Genomic DNA, 11,771 nt, shown 5'->3' on the forward strand with positions numbered 1-11,771 from the left:
CCGCAGGTTGAGAACCGCTGCCAGAGAGAGAGAGAGAGAGAGAGAGAGAGAGAGAGAGAAATGCAGTGATGATTGTGAGAGGAAGGAAGGAGGCCCAGTTGGGTTGCAATTTCCCTTCCTGCCACCGTGCAGCCCCAAGGGCCCCCTTGTAAACTGCTGTCTTCATCTGTTCCATTAGGAGCCAGGCAGCAGCCTCAGTCCAGAAACAGCATCGTGTGTTTGGGGGGCGGGGGGAGGAGAGGAAGGGGGAGAGGCAGTAAGAGGGTCCAGTGTCTTGAGTACCCCTACCCTTTCCAGACCACCCCTAAAACTCCTTGGCCTGGGAAAGGCTGGGCCTGGCTACCAACCCCACCCTCAGCTCTCTCCCTCCATCCCAGCAGGCAGGCATGCCTTTTGTCAGGGCTTCAGGGCTTTGGAACTTCCCTGTTCCCATCCTGCCATCAGGCTCCGTGCCATCCTAAGGTGCAGGGCTGCTCTGGACTCCCCTCTGGCCTACACAGGAGCAAATGGACAGTGTCTGACTACTAAGTCTTTGGGCGGGCCACTGGTACCTCTCACCTGCCAGCCTAGGTTCCAGGTCCTGGAGCTGCCCAGATTGCTTGCTTGGACTTTGGACTGTGATTGGCCTTGCGAACCTTGAGCCACTCAGGGTGGGCAAGAGTAGGTTTACAGTTATTTGTATGGAAAATAATACAATAATTAATAAATAATACAAGAATAAACTCTTTGTTTCATGGACTCACAACTGAAACCCTATTTTGCCCACCCCTGGACAGCTCTATGTGCTCTGACTTGGGCCGCCTCACCCTACATCCTGCACTCCTAACTCTGGTGTGACATCACCTTCCCCTGGGCCTGCTTCGGTGGCCACCTCCTTGCTCTCCCTGTCCCTTGAATACTCCTGCCCTCAACCCATCCATCAGAATGCTGAGCCCCTGCCTACTGCACACCTACATCTGCCACTCACCAGAAGCCAAGAGACATGACAGGCACTTGTCTGACTCGTTACCAACTTCATTTTTCATACCACCCTTTTTTCTTCTCCCTTAGGTGAGTTTTTAATGCTCTCTCCTTCCATTTTTATATGCCAGATCAAATCCCCTCCGAGTGAGGTGGGGCATGCGGAAGGGAGGCTTACTTGGCTATGACAGGAATGGAGAGGGTTTCAGCAATGGCTTTGATGGTTTCACAGCTGACAGGGTGTTGAGGTCGCTCCTCCCGCTTCCTTGGAGATAAACAAAAATGACGGGCTGAGGGCTGAGTGCCAAAGGTCATGTCACCGTTCACACAGGGTTACATTAGTCAAACCCTACTGTCCTCCCTACTAAACCTCAGGAAGGTCATGTGGCCATCACGGATAGGGGTCCGGGCTGCAGTGGATGGCTCTCCATGACCTCTGCTGTGAGGGGCAGGAGCAGCACAAGTCTCTGCTGAGAAGGCAAGTCCAGCTCTTGGAGGCCTACAGGTGAGGCATAGCTGCAGGGGGCTGATGCAGGAGGCTGATGTGGGTGGCCTGACTCCCAAGGTCACTCTGCCTTTCCCTGGCTTCCTCTCACCTTGGCCAGAGATGAGGGACAGTGCCATAAGGATGCTACCCCCAGTGAACTGGTCCTGCCCTCCCCAAAGGACTAGGAACAGCTGCTGCTGCTCAGACTGGCCACTCCCACACAGCTGCCTGTGCTGAAGCCAAGTTGCACAGCTGACCCTGGGGACAGGCACCTGGCACAGGGTAGACCCAGCAGCCAGGGCAGACCATGGCTGTCACGAGCAACAGGGGAGGCAGCACCACAACTGAGGCCCCTCCTTCCAAGGTCAAGTGCCAAAAGTTCTTGTGGATGAGATGAGACTTACAGATGCCGAGGTGAGCCCTGACCTGAGCTGTGCTCAGCAACAAGAGAGGTGGTTGACCAGATAGCTCTTACCCAGGTCTTGTCTGGGTGTGTCCCCTCTGCCACACTCCTCAACCAAAGGGTCAGGGGCCACAGGGCCTCAGAAAGCCCAGTGCAACCCAGCCTCTGCCTTCACCTTCCCACTCCCAGCAGCCAATGCTAGCCATCCTTAACAGCTTTGATGGCCAGAGTCCCTTCTTAAGGGTGCTGAAATCTCTCTTCTGAGTGTTTCCAACTACTGGGAGAAAGGAGCCTTAAAAAGCAGAAATTTCTTAATTTTCAAATGAGGAGTATGGTACTCCGAGAGGTTAAATGATTTGTCTAAGGCTACACAGCCAACAAGCAGCAGAGCTGGGATACAGAGCCAACAAGCAACAAAGCATGCAGTCTGGCCCGGCCGGGGTAGCTCAGTGGTTGAGCGTCACCCATGAATCAGGTCATGGTTAGATTCTCGGTCAGAGCACATGCCCGGGTTAGGGGTTCAATCCCCAGTAGGAGGCGTGCAGGAGACAGCCAATCAATGATTCTCTGTCATCGCTGATGTTTCTATCCCTCTCTCCCTCCTCCTCCTCCGCTCTCTGAAATCAATAAAAACATATTTTTTTAAAAAAGAAAGAAAATTAGCCGAAACCGGTTTGGCTCAGTGGATAGAGCATCGGCCTGCGGACTGAAGGGTACGGGTTCGATTCCGGTCAGGGGCATGTACCTAGGTTGCAGGCACATCCCCAGATGTGCGGGAGGCGGCTGATCGGTGTTTCTCTCTCATCGATGTTTCTGACTCTCTCTCTCTCTCTCCCTTCCTCTCTGTGAAAAATCAATAAAAAATATATTTAAAAAAAAAAAAAAGAAAGAAAGAAAATTAAAGCAGGCAGCCTGAGCCAGAGCCTATTGCCTCAGGGTATATGAGGGGTGTGGCCTTTCACCTCCCCCTACTGGCTTCCATCAACACAGCTCTGCTTTTCTATTTTATATGCTGGGGTTCTGGGGTCCATTTTCTGAAAATGCTATAAGAGGCCCAACCAGCAAAAAAAATGGGCTGTTCCCTCAAGACCCCTGAACCCAAAAGGAACATCACTCAGGGAAGAGAGGTCACTGTGGCCAAAGCCTACTGACCTGGGATTCTGTACGAAAGCACAGCCTGGACAGAGGAAACCAGTTTGACTGGGAAGCCCAGGGTAGCCTTCAGCAACACCGCAGCTCTCAGCAGAGTGTGCATCAGCTACAGACACAAGGACTGTTTCAAGCAGTCACTGTGTCAGCTGGCAGTCCCACAGGGGCAGACAGAAGAGGCAGTGCCTTTGAAAGAACAGCAATTGCTCAACGTAGTGGAAAGAAGATGAGATTCAGAGTCAGAGTTCTAATTCCACCACTTCCTGGCTGCATGATGCAATTTTGAGCAAATCATTCCATCTCTACCATTTACACATCCTGAGGGTAGGGGCACTTCTCCTTCCTCCTCCTCTCTCTGTCTCTAAAGCTCAGTGAAGTGCCTACCACCAGGAGATGCTCAATGAATGAAACAAAGGAAAATGCAAGCCCATAGAGAGTTTGACCGCCACCAGGATGTCAAAGAGCGAGGCAGGGTGGGCTGCATATGTAGAAGAGCACTTAGCTGTCACCTGGGCTTTGGGGGAGGGTCATTAAGATGGCTGAGGACCTTCCTACAGGTCAGTCACTAGAAAGGCAACCACTCACCTCCCGTGAACTGCGATGGCGGCAATGCCAGTCCTCTCTATCCGCTTCACAAGGTTCAGTGTGTCTTCCAGCTGAGGAAAGGACCGCACAGGGAGGTGACTGAAGCCACAGAGGGAGCAGCTGCCGGCTCCTAAAGTGGGCTCAGCTCTAGGCCCTCCTCCAAACCTAATTCAGCTCCTCAAAAATTACTGACACCCCAAACAGACATCCCCAAAGAAAACGGACATTCCGATGTAACACACCATCCTTACCGATGGTAGGATGCGAATCTTGCAGGTCACAGGTCTGCTTGTCCCTTTAACAAGAGTGCTGAGGATCTGCAGAGAAAACACAAGCGCATCTGCCCCTTCTGGAACAAATAACCACAACGGCTTATACTAATTACTTCTGCTACAGACCTGTGTAACCCAGTGGCATGGACATGTCTGTGTCCACATGAATGTCTGTTGCATACATACATGTAAGCTCCATGAAGGAAGGAGTCCACCTTCTTTCTGTGCTAGCCCCGGGCCTGGCATAGTGGTGTATATATATTTGGTAAATGACTGAATGAATGATGGACCTGCATGTATGCCTGTGTAGATTACAGTGATCCTTTGTGAGGGCAAACATCTGAGAGCTTAAGATCCCACCTCATATTTCCTGAATGAGTTTATAGGGGTAGGGCTGGGAATATAAGTTTTTAAAGCTCTGCCCAACACATTCCCTCCTCAATATGATTCTGAGGCCTAGCCCTGGTTGAGAACACGTGGCTCACAGCTTCTTTCCTGCTTGAAGGCGATGCTCCCTTAGTGCTGTTCTGCAGAGTGAGGGAGCAGGAAGGCTTTACAGGTCTTGGGCCCTGTTCTCACGTACCCCGCTCTTTAGGGGAATCAGGTATACAGGAATGAAACTGACAAAGGAAAAGACAACATAGTCAACACATATATATATTTTTTAAATATATATGTGCATATATATTTTTCTTATTGATTTCAGAGAGGAAGGGAGAGGGAGAGAGAGAGAGAAACATCAATGAGAGAGAATCATTGATCGGCTGCCTCGAGCCCACAACCCGGGCTTATGCCCTTGGCCAGAATTGAACCCGGGACACTTCAGTCCACAGGCTGACGCTTTATCCACTGAGCTAAACCGGCTAGGGCAATAGTCAACATATTAAAAGGTGTTTCTTCTGCACGGTAATTGTAAAGAACTTCAAAGAAAGACCAAGAAAATCATATAGGAAAGTGTCAGGGACGTAGCAAGACCAGACGCCATGCGAGTCAGAAATCAAGAGAGATGGAGGTGGCCCTGCTTCTCTGTGGCATTGCTATCTTAGTCCTTCACCAGAAATTTCAGGTCAGGCAAGCTGGAGGGAAGGGTCCCAAGAGCCCTCTTCAAGAACTGGGTTGCCTTCAGGCAGAGCAGAGGGGACAAGCAGGCAGCTGCTGCCAGTCTTGGTTCTAAACAGATGAGGGCAGCAGAGAGCCAAGCTGCAGGAACCAGGGGAGGCCTTTTTCTCAGGGACAGGATGAGGCAGGACCCTCAGAAGACATCAGAGTAAGAAGCTGGGCTGACAGGCAGGACTGACAATGGGTAAGACATGGCCTGCTGCCAGGGAACCCTAACCGGTTTGGCTCACTGGATAGAGCGCCGGTCTGCGGACTGAAGGGTCCCAGGTTCGATTCCGGTCAAGGGTATGTACCTTGGTTGCAGGCACATCCCCAGTGGGCGGTGTGCAGGGGGCAGCTGATCGATGCTTCTCTCTCATCAATGTTTCTAACTCTCTATCCCTCTCCCTTCCTCTCTGTAAAAAAATCAGTAAAATATATTAACAAAAAAAAAATACTGCCAGGGAATGATGGGAAAGAACAGGCTTCATGTGCTGTCCCAGGAGGCAGAGTGGGTCCAAGGTCCTGTTTTGCAGAGCTTCCTTTTGGTGTATTTTATCCAAGTGGCTCTAAGCATCTTCTTTAGTATTTATTTCATGTTCATGTTCAGGACCAGGAAAGAAATCGGTAACCAAAAGCCCTAGCCACTTGCAAGGTTCACACTAAGAGGAAAGGGCAGCTAGTCTGCCTTCTGGCCAGGCTCCAGCATGAAACTCTCCTCGACCAAGCTCTCCCAGATCCCAGGGGTGCCCGTCTCTGTGATGTGAATGTCTGTGGGGAGAAGAGCCTGCAACAGACCCATATGTGAGCAGATTGCAGCCCATCTACTCACAGGCCGGCTCGTCTTACCAGAGCCACAGGGTGACTCAGGAAAAGCTCCCTTGGTTGTTGGGAAGAACGGGAGAGCTTAGACTTGGGAATCAGTGAGAACTAAGTTCAAGTCCTGGCCCAGTTGTTAGCTATGGCCCAAGTGCAGTGTACACAGAGGGGACGCCCTGGGCAGTAGGGGAGAGGGAGCCATGGAATCCTGAGCAGGGGTGAGAGAGAGGATATTATGGAATTAAGGTCTAAAAACAGATCCTTAATCCAGGGAGGATACACCAGAGTTACCTGGGAAGCTTTGTCGAAAGACTGATATCCCCTCATTGCCCCTATCCAGCCCAGGGGTAGAGAGAATTCTCAACCGTTAGTATCCTATCTATTTCTAAATTTTTCATCACTTCAAACAAGTATCCTTATTTTGAAAAAACTTCTGCCGGTGGCCCTGAGATGTTCCCACAGGTGGAATCATGGGCCAAAACCTCCAGCCTGGGAGGACCCACAAAGCTCGCACCCATGTCGCCCAGTTTGCCAGCACAGTCTGAGCCTGAATCTACTCCCGCAAGCTATTCCCAGGTCATCTGGCTTTACTGTGGAAGCCTGGAACCTCCCCTCCATGAGGCAAACCCATCCACCAGCCCACCCTGACCCATCCGACTACCTGCCAAACACAGAAGGAGCGGGTTGAACTGAGCTTCAGAGGTGGGGTGTCACTCTGCTGCCTCACATGTGGCCTGTACCCAAAGAGGGGCAGTGCAGAGGACAGAGCCAACAGCAAGAGGGGAGAAGCCAGGAGGCGGGAGGATAATGAAAACGCCTGTGTGTGAAGCAAACTCTGCCTACTGGGGCCCCTCCCCAAAGCACAGTGATGAGTTTGACATCCAGTTGTCCACTTCCACTCCATCCTGCGATACGTGTCTGACTGGAGGTTCCTAAGTCTGGGTGTTCACTGACTTGTGGCTACACACTTATAAGCTACACCCTACACGCTTAACCTAAGATGCCATCGAGAGGGGGCAGTGATGCTGGGGTACAGGTCACAAGACCATGGCTCTAGACTCAGCCCTGCCTTCTTATTTGCTACACTAGAGGCCCAATGCATGGATTTGTGCACCGGTGGGGTCCCTTGGCCTGGCCTGCAGGGATCAGGCCGAAACCGGCTCCCTGACATCCCCCGAGGGTCCCTGTTTGTGAGAGGGCAGTTCTTGGGTGACTCACCCCAGAATCAGGTTCCCTCCTCTCTGGGTCTGGGGTGCGGGTGAAGCAGATTCAGGGTCAACAGTTCCCCAGCAGCAACCTAACCCATGGCTGATTCCACAAGGAATCGGGCTCCCTCCTCTACTGGAAAGCATCTGCCCCCTGGTGGTCATTGCATGTCATAGCTACCAGGCGAACGGTCAGATGGTTGCTTAGGCTTTTATATATATAGATGGTCTTGAGCAAATTGGTTTTCTCTCTATGCTTTAGTTTTCTTATTCTTGGTCAAATGGAGATAACAAGTGTCTTCCCTGTCTACTTCAAGGGATTTGGAGAACAAATGAAATAAATGCTGGAATACACTTTGGAAATTAGCCTACGAACAGTAAGGATACACTATAGGCACATTATATGTATCTGTCTGCACATGGGAAAAATGAAAAGGTAGCTCATAAACACGCTGGCCTTCCTATTCCTAGAGACAGTGGGGCTGGAAGAATACACAGGGGTGGGCTGCTGAAGTTTTTATTGGTGATGCTTTATCCCAAGTCACGATAGCCTATGGGAAACACTAGGAGGCTTAAAGTTCAGACAGGGAAGTGGGGATGGAGAATAAGAAGTTAAAGGAGCTAAGAGGAGCAACAAGAAGAGAGCTGGTGGACTGAGAGAGGAAAGAAAAAGGTGTATATGGTGTGGCAGAAAATGTCACCTCCACCTGCCCTGGCAGCTGACCTTACTGGGTGGCAAATGCCAAGCTGTCCCCAGAGCCTCATAAACCTGGCCACCAGACTCAATGAGGGAACGGGATCCGAGAAGACTAATTTCAACTTGCCTCATATGAGCCTGGCCTGGCCTGTTTTCAAAGGCTGGTGGTGGCCTCTATCAATATTCCGGGGACCCACCTACCCCCACAGCCACTGAGCCTGTCCACAAGCCACAGGTAGCCTGGCCTGTGCTCTCATGATCTTCTCAGAAGGGAGAAAAGCAATACAGAGGAGGCTGTGAGTCCTTAGCCCCGCACCAACCCCCGGCTCTCAGCTGACATGTCCCTAGCCCTGGGCTTTTAAGGAACTCCAGGGCTGATATAGGCTGGCTCAGGGGTTCCTGAACTTGGCTGCATGTCAGCATCACTGGGAAGCCTTTTACACATTTTCCAGACCCGGGTGGAGTGATTGATTCACTAAATCTGGGGGAAGGGCGGGGGAACTGTTCCATGTTCAAGGACCTCTGCTTTCACTCATGCAGGACTTACCTTCTCGATCTTGTCAGGATCTGATAGCAGAGCAGCTCCCATTCCTCCCTAAGGAAAAGCACACAGAGGGGCTTCTTACAGTCGGAGGAGAGCAGCCCTCCCCCTGACATGGCGACACGGTGTGGCAACGGGGCAGCACCCCAGCCTTTGCCTCCAAGGGACCAAGCTCCACTGGCGGCCAGTCCTTTTCCTAAGCAAGTAGGAAAGCAGCAGCATCCATGCCCACAAGACCAGGGACCAGAGTCTGATGAATTCGAATAGACATCACGACCCCTTAAGCAAAAGCCACGGATGTATCTGAAATGGGTGCCATAAAAATAATGTTTCAGGACTGACTAGTGCCTACCCAGGGTCTCAGCGTCTTAATAAACGAAACCCCACCATCTGTCAAGCCCTTAAAAAAAAAAAAAAAAAGAATCATTCTTCCTTTGAAATGAGAGTGAATGCCCCCCTTCTTCCCATCGTACCATCACTTGCTTTGGTACCACCACTGCCAGCAAAGCCATTCAGAGACATGCAACCGGCACACGTTGTCCAGGCCCTTCTCCTCTGCCAGCAACAATGGCCGAGCACCCAGACCAATGTCAAACTCTAACAAAGCCCCAGCTAATGGACACCAACAAGCTGTGGGGCCATGCAAACTCTCACATTAACAACAGCGGGTGTCTCCTGATGGTGGGATTACTGCTGATTTTCCTGCTCCTTTTTTTTTTTTTTTTGGACTTTTCTGTTATCCAAGTTCTGGAAAATGGCATGATTTACTTTAATAATGGGGGCCGGGGGGGGCATTAAAATCTGAATCCATTAGCCGAAACCGGTTTGGCTCAGTGGATAGAGCGTCGGCCTGCGGACCGAGGGGTCCCAGGTTCGATTCCGGTCAAGGGCATGTACCTGGGTTGCGGGCACATCCCCAGTGGGAGATGTGCTGGAGGCAGCTGATCGATGTCTCTCTCTCATCGATGTTTCTAATTCTCTATCTCTCTCCCTTCCTCTCTGTAAAAAATCAATAAAATATATTTTTAAAAAAATCTGAATCCATTAAAAGTGAGGTGAAGGGGAGAAAAACAAATTCAATAAATATGTGCTGCCAGTATACAGAAGGCACACTAACAAACGCTCACACTCAGTGATTACATGATTACATGTTTTAAAGGACGACAGATTGGAATCAGAGAGAACACTGGCCCAGCACAGACTCGGCCAGCCTGAGCTTGCATGTCAGAGAAAAACGGGAAGGCCAGAAGGGGACTAGCCCTGGCCTACCTTGGCCACAGCCACAAAACTTAAAGGCTTTAACGAAGCCCTGGCCACAGCCGGGCCCCATCTGTTCTTCAGCTCACACACAATTCAGCCCTTCCTTGTGGAATCACAGGCCCTAAAATGCAGCCTCACTGCCCCTTCCACAACAATGGCTTTCTCAATTGGCATTTCCTTCCTTCCTTCCTTCCTTCCTTTCTATTTACACTATTTGCTTTTTTGAATAGGTAACACATTAAACATTTTCAAGATTCAAAAGGGTAAAATGTAAGAACTCTCCCTCCCTGAGGAATAGAAAACTTTTTAATTTATACTTTTGATACGGCTTCAATTTTGGAACCATCAGAAGAGAGCAAATATTCAGGTGGTATGTACTGGTATAGCATATTGCTAATTATCTGTTCTGACTGGTCAGTGCCAATGCTGTGTCAATTATTTTGACTAGCACCCTGCAATGGGTTTTTTTAAAAAAATATGTTTTTATTGATTTCACAGACAGGAAGGGAGAGGGAGATAGAAATATCAATGATGAGAGAGATTCTGCATGTACCCCGACCAGGAATCAAACCATAACCTCCTGGTTCATGGGTCAACACTCAACCACTGAACCACACCAGCCCAGCCAATGGGAATTTAATCGCTGTACAAAACCAAATAAAAAGTTAGTTTCCTTCCCTAGGAGAAATGAATGTTACTAGTTTCTTGTGTGTCTTTCCAAATATATTCTATGAAAAGTAAATATATGTAAACTAGAGGCCCGGTGCACAAAATTCATGCACTGGGAGAAGGGGATCCCTCAGCCCAGCCTGCGGGAGCCCTCTGGGGATATCCAACTGACAGCTTAGGCCCGCTCCCTGCAGGACATCCTTAGCGCTGCCACAGAGGCAGGAGAGGCTCCTGCCACCACCACTGTGCTCACCAGCCATGAGCCCAGCTCAGGGCTTCTGGCTGAGCGGTACACTGACCACCAGGGGACAGCTCCTGGGTTGAGCGTCTGCCCCCTGGTGGTCAGTGCACGTCACTGCGACCAGTCGTTCTGCTATTTGGTCGATTTGCATATTAGTCCTTTATTATATAAGAAGATATTCATTCCCCATCCCCCATATATAAATGGTGGCACATCTTATACAATTCTGCCCTTTGTTTTTTTTCACTCCACAATCTCAAGGAGATTATCCCAGTAATTTCAACTCTGCTCCTTACACAACTGACAAAAACAAAGAAATAATTTGAAGACAGCAGAACAGAGTCCAAAGTTTTCAATTCCCCATAGACAATTTCAAATCTCCATAACTGCTTGACGCAGTAATCTACAAGGGTCCCAAGGGCCTCTCCCTCGGGCAGTCTCCAGCCTCCTGGCCTAAGGGAAAACAGAGTGGCCGACTCTGGCAGTGGGCCCAGGGGGACAGCTCTATGTTGACACTACAGACCCTGACCACACACCCTGCAGTTAGGTTTCCAGAGGCAGCCCTGCAGGAGTCCCTCTGGTGTCTCACACATATCCAACCCCAAGCTGTCCTTGTTATCTACTCCAAACATGCTTTTCCTCTAGCAGTCTTAATGGCATGGAAGACCAACCATCCTCCTGGCTGTCAGTCTTTCCTCCCTCTACCCCCACCATGCTCTCCACTCCCGCATGCCCAGTCCAATCATTTGCCAGCCAAGTCCTATCAAATTCTGCTCCAGTTGGGCATCACTTCTCTGTATGCCTGGTCTCTCCTGTGGACCCACGTCATTCATCTCCTGTATCTATGGTCCCACCTCTAGCCTCTTTCCACATCAATCCACAAGACACATGGCTCCCAGTATTTCTACTCACATAATCTATTTGGAAAAACACAACTAAGTTTCTGATCGCATGCCTTTCTGTTCACAAAAGGCCAGAGATATTGAAAATCCAAGGCCAACTACTCTTGTCCCAACCAAAATTTTTAATCCTGTGCTCCTGTTTCCTCTTCATCTCCTACTCTCCGACTCTCTGGTCAAATCGAGGTTCTCTGCCTCTTCCTCGTGTTATTCATGAAAAGACCAAGTCCCATTCACATTATTTTTCTTTTAACACATATCACTTAAAACAAATGGGCATAAGTGCTCTGTGTGCATGTGTGTGTTTATGTGTATATGTGTATGTATATATCTAGATGTATGTGTATATAACATTTTTCCTGAATCATTTGAGGGTAAAGTTAAATATATCATAGCCCTTGTCCCCTAATATTTTGCTGCATATTTTATAAGAATAGGGATATTGTTACAAAACCAAAGAGTTGTTAACTATATAAATTTATATAT

At 49.6% G+C, this 11,771-nt stretch overlaps 1 protein-coding gene across 3 annotated transcripts in view; it reads right to left on the reverse strand.

Moving 5' to 3' along the window:
* The window catches only part of DUS2 (dihydrouridine synthase 2), a 67,280-nt gene that overhangs the window by 7,887 nt on the left and 47,622 nt on the right, over window positions 1-11,771 (reverse strand). For all 3 annotated transcript variants that reach the window (XM_015567830.1, XM_006769750.2, XM_015567831.1), the window contains 4 exons: window positions 8,223-8,270; window positions 3,836-3,901; window positions 3,585-3,655; window positions 1,139-1,225 (listed from right to left, as the gene is read on the reverse strand). In XM_015567830.1, coding sequence (XP_015423316.1) covers window positions 1,139-1,225; window positions 3,585-3,655; window positions 3,836-3,901; window positions 8,223-8,270 — 272 coding nt within the window. The remainder of the gene's footprint in view (window positions 1-1,138; window positions 1,226-3,584; window positions 3,656-3,835; window positions 3,902-8,222; window positions 8,271-11,771) is intronic.

Source organism: Myotis davidii, unplaced genomic scaffold, assembly GCF_000327345.1.
Source record: "Myotis davidii unplaced genomic scaffold, ASM32734v1 scaffold243, whole genome shotgun sequence".
Taxonomy (NCBI): Eukaryota; Metazoa; Chordata; class Mammalia; order Chiroptera; family Vespertilionidae; genus Myotis; species Myotis davidii.